The sequence below is a fragment of the Amphiura filiformis genome, chromosome 3, assembly GCF_039555335.1.
Source record: "Amphiura filiformis chromosome 3, Afil_fr2py, whole genome shotgun sequence".
Classification (NCBI taxonomy): domain Eukaryota; kingdom Metazoa; phylum Echinodermata; class Ophiuroidea; order Amphilepidida; family Amphiuridae; genus Amphiura; species Amphiura filiformis.
Window position 1 is genome coordinate 50,467,488 of NC_092630.1, and position 15,404 is coordinate 50,482,891.

At 37.3% G+C, this 15,404-nt stretch overlaps 2 protein-coding genes across 2 annotated transcripts in view; both read left to right on the plus strand.

Moving 5' to 3' along the window:
• LOC140148664 (tetratricopeptide repeat protein 41-like) overlaps positions 1-13,454 on the plus strand; it is a 37,267-nt gene extending 23,813 nt beyond the window's left edge. Inside the window, 9 exon segments of the mRNA XM_072170700.1 lie at positions 67-130; positions 1,180-1,422; positions 2,268-2,413; positions 3,215-3,401; positions 3,959-4,109; positions 7,071-7,220; positions 10,927-11,033; positions 11,451-11,639; positions 11,642-13,454. Coding sequence (XP_072026801.1) covers positions 67-130; positions 1,180-1,422; positions 2,268-2,413; positions 3,215-3,401; positions 3,959-4,109; positions 7,071-7,220; positions 10,927-11,033; positions 11,451-11,639; positions 11,642-12,507 — 2,103 coding nt within the window. The 3' untranslated portion in view covers positions 12,508-13,454.
• The window catches only part of LOC140148677 (MICOS complex subunit mic25-a-like), a 358,926-nt gene that overhangs the window by 65,645 nt on the left and 277,877 nt on the right, over positions 1-15,404 (plus strand). The gene's annotated exons all lie outside the window — the stretch shown is intronic.

Sequence of the window (15,404 nt, forward strand, 5' to 3'; positions counted from 1 at the left end):
TAAAATTGATCACAAATGTATAGTTTGCTCATGTTTGTTTCTTTGTTTGCTACTTGTACTATATAGGACACAGTAGATGTGGAACTTACTTCAAAGATAAAATCACCACCAGGGGCATCGAAGGTTGCAGGTAAACTCACATATTTTTAAGAATTGGATACTTTTTGGATTTCCTGACACTTGAACTGTTACTGCAGGATAAAGATATTATGTTATGCTCAGATTTTTTAGTCAAAAAAATCCACTTACATTTGTTTCCATTTCAATACTGTGGCATGGATTTACTAGCTACATTTTGCTGAAAATCCTATCAAAGTTGGTCATATGGTTTCAGTGTGCAAATTTAAAAAAAAGTCTGGTCATCTGCCAAAATTTGTGGTCATCCGTATATTATTTAAAATCTAAAATTGTAATTTTTTTAAGCTTTTTAATTTAAAACTTAGAACTTTGCATATTAAAAACACATTTTGTTAAAATTCAACCATGAATGATCCTAGCAATTAGCTCTAGGTCAAGTAACACTCCAAAAGGGAAAATATTAATTTTTTAAAATAAAGTGTGGGTATCCGACGGATAACCTGCAGTGAATTTCTGGTCATCCCCCAGCAAATCTGGGCTTCAGGAAGACCGGATGACCACTTAATTTGTACACTGATGATATCCATGTATTGGAAAACAATCAAAAACAATTAGGGCAGCTGCACACAGGGTCTTAGCTAGAAATTGAGGTTTGGCCGTCATTTTAATCAAAATGCCTGTCCTCATTTGACCTTAACAACATTTACCAGACCTCTTCAACCTATTGGGGGTTCAAAGAGCTCAAATATTACTAAAAAGGTCAACAGCCTTTGTCAATACCTACAATTATAATGCAGCATCTGTCAAAGCATGGAAGAAAGAGATGGTCAAAGGCATCCCAGGAGCAAACTCCCTGTCTAAAATGACTGCCAGACTGGTGGCTAGCTAAGACACTTGCTGCACAGTCCTTTTAATGATAGCAACTGCTAAGTTTCCTCCATGTGAAGTATAATTACTGTACATCTGTTTCATGTACTTCCAATCTGCATCTGTGAATGATGTGTATACTTGTGAGAGAGTGACTGACAGTAAATGTTTTTACAATGGATTGCAATATTCTTTCAAAAACATTAAAATATGATTGCTATGATTACTTTTCAGATGACAAAGAAAGGAAATCAAAAGAAGTGTCTACTAAACTATCTGTAATTGAAGAGAAAAATGTCATGCAGAATGAACAACTCCAGCCTTCTGATAGTCCCACAGGAAATTCTGAAAGCAAGACTGATGTGCCTCCAGAGGTATTATCGTCAGACAATGCCAAGGATGGTGGGAAGCCAGATGACAACAAAGATGGCGATGATTCTGATGAATACTTTGATGCCTTGGAGGGCGATTCTGATGGTATGACTAGTTTAGCGTTATTGTTTTTCCAAACCATGCATTTCCAAATAATTGTACATATATGGTTTGATCAAGTCAAATGAGTTGATTTTGTTGAATATTAAGCTTTTGCTAAAAGAATTGTTAGTCAAATATTCAAAGATTCTTGTAAGCAAATCCAAAATTTGGGTTGATGTTACATACCTCAATGACAGTTTCGTACTAAGACTTAGCACTTCCTCAAATTGACTGACCAATTCCTGCACCTCAAGAGCTTTTGTATAAGCATTGTTTTCAGCAATGGGAAGGTAACCATATCTCAGGAACTCAACTTTTGTTGAAGTTTGCAGCACAGTATTGCCTATCAAACGGGCAAGAATGGGAATTTTTGCTTTAAAATAAGTTACCATCATGGCGTCTTCATTCAGCGTAGTGTTTACAATCTTACACTACGCTGCATGAAGACACCGTGATGGTGTTGCAAGCTATGTTGCTGCTAGCCAAGACTCTGAAAAAGGTCACTTTTTAAGCAAATGTCAAGAATGACAGAGTCCAATATCAGTATCCATGCTGCTAAGAATGTGAATGTTCATTTTGCTTGACTGTGTTACAATACTTGTCAGGAAATTGCAAAGGGTACAAGCAGATAGCCAGTGCGAGTCATTTGAGTGTATAAATAGTACCATTAACACCCTCCCAAAACACCAATGATACCACCCAAGTGAACAAGCAAACAAATAAAAGCATTGTCGTGTGTACATTACAACTGATGAATACATGATTTATACAAAGAAATGTATAGAAAGAGGTATTCACCCACATTTGTTGGAGATTGATCATAAGAACATGAAATGTTTTTTAAACAGAAGAATGGTTTTATTATGAGCATCAACCAGAGGAACGCTGTAAGCTGGCATTGCTGGGCATGCACGCTGGGAAATTCTTAGCTGAGAAGGCTAGCTTCAAGGAAGCAGAAGAGATGCTGACTCTTGCTGTGGAATTTATGACAAAGGTACATATTCAAGAATATGAAGTTAACTGACTGTAATTGTATTTTGGATACCAAAATAAAACAGTACATTATCATGGTGCATCAATTTTACACAGATTAATTGGTTAATCAAAGAAGCACACAGTGTAGTTGGTCAATAGTGTGATCATTGTATAGATTCATTTTATATCAGCCAATGGCATTAGTATACTATGTTACTTTTATTTTTGTCAGATGCTGGTTGCTTTTTGTATACGTATAAGTATCGAAGTGGCCCTCACTTGCAAACTATCACCTGGCAGTGACGTCAGTGCGCATTTGATTGGGGCAGCTTCAGATCGCTAGTGTTCACGCAAAGCGCTGACATAGACATGCACATGTTTAAATATGGTGACTAGATTGCGCAAAACAGCTGCCTCGGCACATTGACGTCACTGCCAAATCAGAATGTAAAATGGTATAGTAATATAGGGGTATCCCTTATGAAATGAAGTGACTTCTCAGGGATGATGGAGTTGACAAGACTAATGTCGTGAAATGTGTTGCAGCCGGAGAGGGAGAATTCACAGGTCAAAAGCAGGCAAAGTATTAAGCTCACTGCTACACATGCTAAGTTGATGACAGTTGCAGCAGCAAGCTAACTGAACTACTGAAGTATACATTCTTACAAAATGATGCAGAATCAAATTCCAGTTTGCATATATTTGAATGGGACTTCATCTTTGTCAATACTGCTGCTTTCCTTGTGTTTTTGCCAAATTTGTATACATAGAAAACCTAATGACAATGTATCATTTCCAATATGTGTGTGTATGTATGTAGAAATTCCCTCTGAGCACACCAGAGCATGTGTTGCTGGTTCAAATCCAAGGAAGTCTGGCTGATCTCAACTACTACCAGCTGAAGACAGTGGCAGCCTTCAAATGTTACAATAAAGCACTGAATACACTGGAGAACATTGCAATATCTGAGAAAGACTTTTTGTACAAACAGGTGATGGAAGCCAAGGGTGAGTAGAGCAAAACTTACACAGACACATAATTATTATATAATAAGTCATGAAAAATTAGAAAATTTCAAGATGATTTTGTGAAGATTGCAACATCTATTAAAACAAGACTTTAAAAATTTACGGAAATGGAGCCAATAACAAATGTTCATGCTTTGAAATCACTATTATCATTTTCACTAGAAGCTCTTGAAATGAAATGTATAGATTACACAAGATGTAATAAAAATGAAAGTTGTTAATACATAAGATAATAATGGACAACTCCACACAGAGGGTGAGATTGGCATCAAATATGCCTTTCAATACACGCATACAACGTTGTGCCATAAGTGCCCTACGTACATACACCCTGTAACGCGCCATAACAAACTTGCAAGAAACATGCTCACTATGCAATAACTATGCTATGTAGACACTTGCTATGATAGATGCTGTTTCCCAGGAGTGCACATAGAGGCGGATCCTGCTCTTGTGTGGAGTCGTCCTATATTTGTCCAACATATTACCACAAAAAGTTGGTTTCCTTTAAATTGATTTGTCTCTTTATATCACAGGTCGACTTCTAAATAGAATTGGTTTAATGAGAGGGAGAGATAAAATCTTGCGTAAAGGGGAGCGTATCCTACTGGAAGCTAGAGACTGTATGAGGAGAGCTAACAGCATAACAGGATTGGCAACCACACAATTCAACTTGGGGCAGCTCAAGTAAGTTCACTCACAATACATGATTTACTCTACCTGTTGCAACTGTTATCAGCACTTCATAGCTGTGTACCTGGTTCTCTTCACACGATAAGCAGGTGGGTAGCTCGGTAAGTGCGAAGGCACCTGCTAAGAACTGTAATGCAGGACTAACCTTGGCCCCAGACTGCATATTAGAAAACCATTCTTTAATATGAACACATGGACAGTACTGTAGGTATACTGGGAATGAATTCTGTTATTTAGTACAGGAGGTACATTGTACACTGCAAAATTCCTGGCGAGAGAGTGACTACATCGCACTGGAACTCTGAAGTCACTACCGCCGTCACTTCAGAATAACCTACCCTATGGTGGCCGACAGAGTCACTACAGGAGAGTGACTACATCGGAAACAAGGCAGTAGGGTACTATGCAGCAGTGTCATCACGTAGTGACTACAACTGCTAGCCTCCAATGTGTTACCTGCTCGATGCCGCGATCGGCGACTCATGATGTACACCACCGACTAGATTCCGACAGTGGTCCATATCTTGTAGTCACATCAAAGTGACTTCCGTAGCCAGTGTCCCATGCGTCGCCTGCTCGGTGCCCAGTCGGTGAACTTCAAGGTGACTACGCTGCCGAAAGGTCGTTGACCGAACCCTGTTATGAGTTCGAACACTCTGGGACGCGCAGCGTATATCTACCAAATACGCGCTGATGATGAAAAATACGCGTATCATGCTTGTTAACTGCTTGTATACGCTCATGAATGGAATGAGTTGGTTTTTATAATTAATTGATTGATGCATGCTGTACAGTGGGTCCGTGGCTGTAGGCTACTGCCGTCTTTGTGGGTTTTTTATCGTGCTTTTGCATTCTTTATCATTTATATTTCAACTGTGAGACTTCCGATTCATTTTGTTTCATTAATTTATTGTTCTCTTGTCTAATATTTTAATTCTTTTCGTGCTGCCTGTTTAATAATCTCATCAACTGTGTGTGTTATTTGCAGTTCTTGTTCTTGGTTTATTTGTTTGTTTCATTTCAAACGTTTTTATTTTGTTTATTTGTTTGCTTGTTTTCCCAAAAACTTATATCATTGCTTTGTTTACTTCGATCAGTGGTAAGATGACATGTTTTGCTATCAAATTAGGCCTATTTTTTCATATTTTGCATGATAACGTTATATAGGCCTATTGAAACGCTTTTTTATTTATAACTAATTGTGTTTTTAAATGTTTTAAAAGAGATTTTCAGCGAAGTTCACAAAGTAGGCCTATGCCTATTATAGGCCTAGCATTTTCAATTTATACATTTTGATTTGCCAAAAACTTTACTTATTTGAAGCAAGAATTTTTCTGTTATATTTAAAATTGATTTATAGGCCTAGCATGCATTTTGTTTTACTTCTTGTCACTTTCCTGAAAGGTCTACTGCAAAGTTATACTTTTACTGCCGTAAGTTTATGCAAAACTTTGGCTTGTGCTATTTTCTTTTTCCGTTTTTCAAAATGGTGTTTTTATAGGCCTATTAGTTTGATTTGTTTTTCATGTTGATTTTCTTACGTTATCAAATTATGCCTATAAATCGGTGTCACATCAATATAGGCCTATTGCAGTGTTTGTTTGAAATTGTGTCTTATTTTTTATCTCTCAAATATTAATGCTTGTTATGAATTATTATTGTTATAATTATTTATTTTACACATTTAATATTTTAATTCATCAATAGGCCTACATGCTTCTTATAATATTCCTACTTTTAACTTCTTTATTTGCAATTTTTCTCAAGTTGTTTTTTTCAAGTGTTTCTTTGTTTCTTCCATTCTTCGTTTATTGGTTTCTTCCTGCTTATTTATTTCTTAATTTGTTATTTATTTAGTTATTCAAATAACCACCAATTAACAAAAATGTATTTTATTCATCATATTAGTTTATTGAATTATACTTTGTTTACTGATCATGTTTATTTCTTTTATTAACAAATTTATTTTATTCATCTAATATTTCCCTTATTTTTAAAGTCCAGTTTGCAATTTCCCCCTCCCTAATCCTCTAAAAAAAAAGCAAGAAATAAAGCATATTATTTGAATAAATCAAGAGAATATAAAAATATGGCAATAGGCCTAAAAGCAAAACCGGCAACCCAAAACGCCGGTACCGAGCACCAGGTCCAGTCGCAGTAGTCACACCAGTGTGACTCTCCTGCGAAGTCACAAGCGCGCCAAGTCACTCTGTAGAAACCTAGGAGGCTGGCTACCCGGCTATTTCGGACCGGCGATATGGAAAACCGAGGTGTAGTTTCCGATGCAGTGACATTGATGTGACATCGGCGTCACACAGATGAGAATCTTGCAGTGTACCATAAAGCAATATTATAACATTTCCATAAGAAATAGAATTGTATTTCTTTTCCACAAAATGTTAGTTTTTCACTACCAGATATGTCCACTTTTAATTTTGACCCAAACAGATGAGGCAAAAAAAGAAAATTGCTATTTAATACCAGCGGCGTCAGATGTCAATCTGTTGATTGTGACTGAGGGTGGTCCGTTTGATGGGTTATATATATGACCTTCCCATACACCATGTACATACAGTGGTATTAACATTGCGTGTGGTTTGACTAATATTTCTATCGTAATAATTCAACATTATATTTGGTCGTTTTATTCCAAATCTTTGAAGTACATTGCAATTGTGTAAATATAATTTTTTAAAGCATTTGGGGCTTTTTTTGTACTCAGCAAATGTTACAATATGGCTATAGCTATAGTCATGCTGAATGATCAGTTTGTGAAGCTATGAATCAATATAAAATCTCTGAATAGGCATAATTTTATATGTCTTATGTTTTTATTCAATGTACATGTATGTGACATGCCACAATGACGCATGATGCCAAAAGTACTACTTAATAATGTACATCATAGTGAACAATGTGATCATAGGTTCAATGTGTTTTTTGTTTTTTTTATAGAATTATGAAGAAAGAATTTGAGGCTGGTGAAGAATGCCTGCGTGATGCGTTGCAAACCAGGGAACGTTGGAATGGGAAATCACATCCTCTTGTAGCAGAAGTCTTAGATGAACTTGCTAGTGTTCTGTGTAATCCAAACAACTTCCAAAGGTTGGTTTCCAAGAGGTGTAGATGTGTATTTTGAAGATTATGTATATATTTTCACATCTTTCCTGTAACATCTTTTAGGCCAAATATTACACCCACATTCCCACATATGCTTGGATTGACTTACCTCTCAGTCAGCATCACATGATAAAAAGTTATAACTAGACTTAGCTGTGGTCTAAGACCACGAACACAGCCGTGTTGTGACCCCTTATTGACCTTTGACCCCAAAATATATGAAAGTCCCATAGACATTGGCTAGTTTCAATGTACATTTGCATGTGGCATCACTATGCCATGTTACTTGTGGCAGAAGGGGCATTTTGAAGGTTTTCGTCTCAGACCGGAAGTGACCCCTTGATGACCTTTGACCCAAAATAAAAAAATACCACATATACACTGGGTAACCACAATTCATATATGAACATACCATTACTGTCCTTTGTTTTTCTTAGCTAATAAAATTTTTTTGAAGGTATTTCGTTTTATACCGGAAGTGACCCCTTAATGACCTTTGACTCCAAATCTGTGTACACCCTATAGACACTAGGTAATTACACTACATGTGTGCAAGTGGCGTCACTGTCCTACGTAATTTGTGGGAGAAGATGCATTTTAAAGGTTATTTAGTTTTATACCGGAAGTGACCCCTTAATGACCTTTGACCCATATAAAAAAAATATCACATATACACTAGGTAACTGCAAATCAGATGTGAACATTCCGTTACTGCCCTATATTTTGTTTAGCTAATAAAATTTTTTGAAGGTATTTCATTTTATACCGGAAGTGACCCCTTAATGACCTTTGACCCCAAATCTGTGTACACCATATAGACACTGGATGATAACAATGCATGTGTGCTAGTGGCGCCACTGTCCCACGTAAGTTGTGGGAGAAGATGCATTTTTAGTTGAAATCACGTTTTTGACCCCTATGACCCCTCGTGACCTTTGACCCCACAAGTTTCATGTGACATGTAGGGCATGGTCAATGATCATTGTGACCAAGTTAGGTCAAAATAGATGTAAGTGTGTGAGTGCTAGAGCAAATGTAATGGTTGACAGAAGAAGAATATAGAACTAGACTTAGCTGTGGTCTAAGACCACGAACACAGCCGTGTTGTTATCCCTTAATGACCTTTGACCCAAAATATATGAAAACCTCATAGACATTGGCTAATGTCAATGTATGTGTGTACGTGGCATCACTTTGCCATGTTATTTTGTGGCAGAAGGGCATTTTGAAGGTTTTTGTCTTAAACCGAAGTGACCCCTTAATGACCTTTGACCCCAAATCTGTGTACACCCATAGACACTGGGTAATAACAATGCATGTATGTAAGTGGCATCACTGTCCTACGTAATTTGTGGGAGAATATGCATTTTAAAGGGTATTTCGTTTTATACCGGAAATGACCTCTTAATGACCTTTGACCCCAAATAAAAAAATACCACATATACATTGGGTAACTGCAACTCATATGTGAACATACCGTTACTGTCCTATGTTTTCCTTACCTAATAAAAAATTTTTAAGGTATTCCGTTTTTATACCGGAAGTGACCCTTTAATGACCTTTGACCCCAAATCTGTGTACACCCTATAGACACTGGGTAATTACAATGCATGTGTGCGAGTAGGCGCCACTGTCCCACGTAATTTGTAGGAGAAGATGCATTTTGAGTTGAAATCACGTTTTGACCCCTATGACCCCTTAATGACCTTTTGACCCCACGAGTTTCATGTGACATGTAGGGGCACGGTCAATGATCATTGTGACCAAGTTGGGTCAAAATCGATGTAAGCATGTGAGTGCTAGAGCAAATGTAATGGTTGACAGAAAGAAGAAGAAGAAAGAAAGAAGAACCTGTAAGAAAAAAGACACAGCCGTGACTAACGTCACGGCTGTGTAACAAGAGCTATATAGAAAGTCATGAGAGACATGACACACAAGCCGACCTGTTAATGGGTCAAGTTTGAGCAATTTAGAAATTTGACCTTTGACCCCTAAACTTTGACCTTTGGGGTCATAAATAATTTTAACATGTTTAGAATGTCTTAAGAATAATTCCTGTTGAATTTGAGCTCGATTGGACCAATTTCGAAATTTGACCTTTGACCCTAAAACTTGACCCTTGGGTCACGGATGGGGTCAACTGCTCTTGCATTGTGCTTAGGATGTCATAAGAAAGATTCCTGGTGAATTTCAGCTTAATCGAACTTATACATGGATTTTGATTTTTTAAATTTTGATTGACCTTTTGACCCCCTTAATGACCTTTGATATCAATGAAAAAAAAAACTTATGTAAACCGACAAAATGCATAGTTCCAATTTTAATTAAAAAATTCTAGCATGTTTAGTTCTTGAGATAAAAATTTTGAAGTTATTCAGCTAAAAACAGGAAGTGACCCCTTAATGACCTTTGACCCCTAAAATAAAAATACCATGCATACATCAGGGAACACTGATTCATGTATGATGGTTATATTATTCTGGTCTGTTTATCTTTTGAGATCAAATTTTTTGAACATTTTTGATAATTTTGGTTTTTGACCGAAGTGACCCCTTAATGACCTTTGACCCCAAAACTGTAGGCATCCTAAAGACCCTGGCTAGTAGCGATGCATGTGTGCTAATGGCGACTCTCTGCTATGTAATTTGTAAAGACAGTGATTTTTGAATATTTTTAGCTTTCAGACCGAAATGACCCCTTAATGACCTTTGACCCCTTATCTGTGAACACCCTATACACACCGACCAAAGTCAAGTCACATGACTTAAGCATGTCACCATCACATGTTATTTGTGGAAGAAGATACATTTTATAGTAAAAATCGCATTTTAGCCATTGTGAGCAGGTCAAAGGTCAAACGGAGTTCAATGTCATGTAACATGTGGGGACATGGTCAGTGGTGTTTGTGACCAAGTATGATCAAGATCGGTCAAAGCATAGCAGAGCTAGGGCGAAACGTGGCAAATCACGCAAAATGTCACGTTTTGCTAAGAAAAATCCAAAAAAAAATCACGTTTTTGACCATTGTAGCTAGGTCAAAGGTCAGATGCAAGTCAAAGTCATATGACATGTGCGGGCAATGCCAACGGTCCTTCTGACAACGTTTAGTTAAAATACGTCAACCCGTGACTGAGTTATACGTACAAATGTGGTCGACAGAAAGAAAGAACGCTAAGAAGACAGTACAAGCCGGCGTCGTCAGTGCCGGCTTGTAAAGAAAGAAAGAAAGAACCTGTAAGAAAAAAGACACAGCCGTGACTAACGTCACGGCTGTGTAATGAGTTAAGTAGTATAAATTTAGCACTCTTAGATAGCACTGAACTTCAAGAAAAGTTCTACTTGTCTCTGGAACTTACATCTTATGCCCATAAAAGGCATTCAGATAGAGTGTTCATCAGAGGTGGCCACATTGCCATTTTCAGTCCTCTAACAGGTTGTCACAAGGATTTGCCTAATTATAAGTTGATTGGAAGTCTCATGTTCTTTGCATCAGTGATACATGATGAGCATTATAGCAATCTACTTTTAGCATGTTATCAGAAGACATCATGAGTAACTTGATTTGCAGATGGCATGTGGTACTTAATTATGGAATACATGATTGTATGCATACATGCAGTAGCATATACAACAGCTACTAGGATTTCTTTTAATCAGCATATTTACCATTTACCATACTTTCTCACAACAGGTATGACAGCATTTTATCAGAAGCCTTCTATAGACGAGCCTTGAAGATCAGAGAGCAGTCATATGGGGGAGATCATTTACTTGTAGCCACAAGCTTATTCCATTTAGGTAAGACATTGTCATTGCAGAAATACTCATTTCCAAATCGACAATAAATTGAAAATTATAGTTTAAGATGTGTAGGGTAGGTTTTTTAGGGTTTTTTGTTCAGTTTTTAAGGAAGTTTTGTGCTTGAAATATGTTTCAAAAACATTTAAGTGATTGACATATTTGCCTCAATAGGAAGTGGATACTTTGATAGGCAATGAGCATTATTTTCACACTTATGAAAAATTAAATTGACATAAAAAAGCAAGTGGTTTGTTGGAGACGTAAGTGCTGTTTTTCTTCAGACTTTTGGATGAAAAATAACAACACGAACATTATATTTGATCAAGTACTTGTTTAACTAAATTGAAATATGTTACAAATGGTTTCATTTATTGTTTAATCATGATTGTACTTTTGGGATTATTTATTGTTTAGGTAAGCTTCTCAAGTTCACCAGGAATCTACAGTGCAAGAATGAAGCTGTGACACTCCTCCAACGTGCCCTAGACATCCGTACCACAAAACTTGGTGCAGAACACGCATTGACACGTGGGGTTTGCCACACTTTGAAACAAGTTCAGACTCAGATAAAAGTAGGTGACTATGATTATGCACCTGTCAAAAATTAGACAAGAGAACTAAAGACAACCCAAGAAGTGACCTTACCTGGCATGAGCATGATCTGGAGAAGTTTGAAAAACGCTCACGTACAAGAAGTGCTAAATCCAGGCGATTTGACAAAGGCAACAAATCGCATAAAGTGCAAGCAGCAGGAGAAAGAAGCTCACACGGTGAGAACTTGCCAGGTGGGTACCAAAGGAATGCCTATGATGGGTACCCACCTCAAACTCACCATACCTCGTTTCCTGGTTCTGCTTCTATGTCAGATGCAGGTGACCTTCTGAGGCCTAGGGCACAAAGTGCTCCTATATCCTATGATGCAGCATTAGACTTGGCACCTGACTTATCATCACAAAGTGTACCTGATGGCATATCTGATTATGACCATGAAAGCAGACAAAGATTTGGACGATCAAGTCCAGGTGCAAAGTCTGGCAGATTGCTTGAAAATCGACCTAAATCTGATATGAGCTGGAGAAAAACTGTATCTCACAGTGCATCAACACGAATAACCGGATTTAGCCAATACGCAGAATCTAGACCATCCACAAGCTTTAGCAGAAGAAGTCGTAGCTCTGGAAGCTATCGACCCAGTAGTCAAGTGTCATATGCTATCCATAACGATAAGTGCAATATTCCCGGACAGTTTGATCTGCATCCAAGCAACACAAGGGCAATTCGTAGTCCACACAGTCACATACATCATCTTCTGGGTGACCCACCTTGCCCCAGAGATTTAGAGGCTAAACCTGTTCATCATGCAGCATGGTATCATCAACCAAATAGGTACCCAAAGGATGCTTATGATAGCTACCCACCACGAAGACACCAGGTTAGACCTGGAAATAAGCATGGTTCTTCTACTATGTAAAACACTGGGTTTTATACGCAATGTAGAGGACAGATATTTGGATGTGTCTTCAGTAGATTGTGTAGTTCAGTGGAATAATAGTGTGTAATAATGAGCGACTATACAGGAGCCGAGATCTGCATTAATGCATATCAGTGTGTACTTCCATGATCTGCATCAAGTAGACAACTATCCATGCAGGCACTGTGATCCGCATTTGGGGAATGATCCCATAGTTAAGCAAGTTACAGTACATGGTCATTCTAGGGTGCCCATGTTGCGATGTTGTCTGTGCACACAAGAGAAGTCCACATGATGCGGATTTCAGATGTCCACATTGATGCAGATCACAGAAGTCCACATTGATGCAGATCACAGAAGTCCACATTGATGCAGATCACAGAAGTCCACATTGATGCAGATCACAGAAGTCCACATGATGCGGATCTCAGATGTCCACATTGATGCAGATCACAGAAGTCCACATTAAAGCAGATCTCTTCTCCTGTGTGGAGTTGCCCATTGATGTTATGAATTTTGATATTATATTTTTGTATGTGTGCTTGTTTGTTATGGGGTCATACCAAAGAGGGTTAGAATAGGAGAGTCTGTATTCCTCCATGTCACCTTAGGGAAAATTGGGGTTTTTTTCAGGAATTTTTAACCTTGCATCAAGCAAACTGATCCTTATAGGTCCACCTCATCTGCACATCATCCACACTTTTGCTTGTTGCAAGTGTTAATGAAACCAATCGGTCTTATGGCATTTTGTCAGTTTGAAATGGTATAAATGAATGCAAGCTGCAGAGCTATTGTTACTGTTGTTGTGAGATTGAATATCAATTGAAATAATGTTATTTTAAATATTTAAAAAATGGCTACTTGTAATTATCTGCGTTAGTAGAATATATGGATATATATTTTTCCAGTCTATTACAATCAAGTCTTTCAGTGATACATAATGTATATTTTGTAGAACTATAAATGATTTAGTGAAAAGAAGGAACATTTCAATTCTTAACCTAAATTGAGGGACAATACAATTACATTATTTTTTATTGTGTGTTTTCGCAGAATTATTGTAGATACATTTTTCATTTGTTTATTTCAAGTTTTTCAGTTACACATAATGTATAGTTGTTGATATTTTATACAAATGAAATGTAGTGAGAGGAAGGACGATTTCAATAATTAAAAAAGGTAAAAATTTCAAAATTGCTTTTCAATGCAGAAGCATTATAAATTTCATGAGTTCCTAACCTTAAGCTATGGTGAAGTGGGACTGGATTTAGAGCATTATGTTGACAATGCTTTACTTTGTGGTGCTTATCAGTAAACCTGTGATATAAATAAAAGTGCAGTATATATGAAATATGCAAAAATATATGCAAATCATGTTTTATACCGTTCCTTTGAAATTGCATTACCCATGTGTAAGCATTCATAGAATGATTTAATTGGTAGCAATTCTTATTCAGTGGGTGTGGCTTGTATAGAATACAGGTAATGTGATTGGTTTTCAGGTATATAATATGAGACGATAGACATTGATATTAGACAGGGCGCATGTCATCACAGAACATGCTTGTTAAGACGCGATGATCATAGCACATTATAGGCATCCGAGTGCGTAAAGCAAGTTTGTGATGGCTTAATTCATGGGGAAGACCTCATAACGGTAACAATTAAAATAATTTTTAAACTGAACTGAATAAGAATGAGAATGAAATATAGGAATTGTTGTTTTAAAGGAGTATTTCGTGATCCTAGCATCCTCTTTTTATGACATTTTTCAGTACATATCCACGAAAAAAGCATATTCCCAAAATTTCAGTTGATTCCGATATTGCGCTTATGAGTTATGCATGATTATGTGTATTACACTGCTCCATAGACAATATGTTGTAATTTCGTTCTGGTGCACCGGAACGAAATTCAAATTTCACGATATCTTTACTAAACGAATTAATCTGCAAGAAATATTTTGTCAGTAGCGTAGCCAGCGGGGGGGCAGGTGGGGCAGAGTGCCCCCTGACAAAAAAAAAAATGAAAGAAAAAGTGCCCTCTGACAAAAAATGAAAGAGAAAATCAGGAGGGCAAAGGAAAAGAAAAGGGCAAGGAGCCCTTTTCTAGCAAAATTCAGGGCCAAAATAGTGTAAAATACAAAATTTTCCGCGCTACTGGCAAACATTGTAACAGTAAAGCCCCTTTTAGCCGGATAATGGGCTAAAATAGTGTAAAATACCATTTTTTTTTCGCTACGCTGCGCACATCATCCCAATAAGGCCCTTTTCGGGAACTCGAAGACATATAACAGTCTCTATGTAGGCCTATTGTATGATGCAACTGCAATTTTTTTCGTCTGTGCCCCAAAAAATTTATTTTGCCCCCCCTGACCAAGAAAGCTGGCTACGCCCCTGTATTTTGTACATAAACATTATGAAGCCAGAGGTTTCCATTGATATAAAAATCTCAACTTTTTTTGAGAAAAGTGGGGGGATGAGGCTGTGGATCACGAAATGCCCCTTTAACTATCTAATATCGTGTCATAGTTGATAGACATGTTCAGTATTTTATCATATGGGATGCCAGTGCACTGGACATGCCTATCATCAATGACAAGATAGTAGATAGCAAAAACAATAATTCCTGTAAGTATTGTGTGAAAAACGGAATGTGGTCAAGATAGTATCAGCGTTTGTAAAAAGAGCATTCAAGGAAAATAATTAGTATTTTCCAATGAAACTAGATTTATTCTTACAGTTTCATCAGCCATTCATTCCCTTGGGTCTTAATCCACAGGCTATCAGGCCTGAACTCATAATGTCACAATGGTCCACATTTGTGACACTTTCTAAGACTATACCTGCAAATCAACAGCAAGTAATACCATCAAGGAAGAAAGCCAGAATTGACTT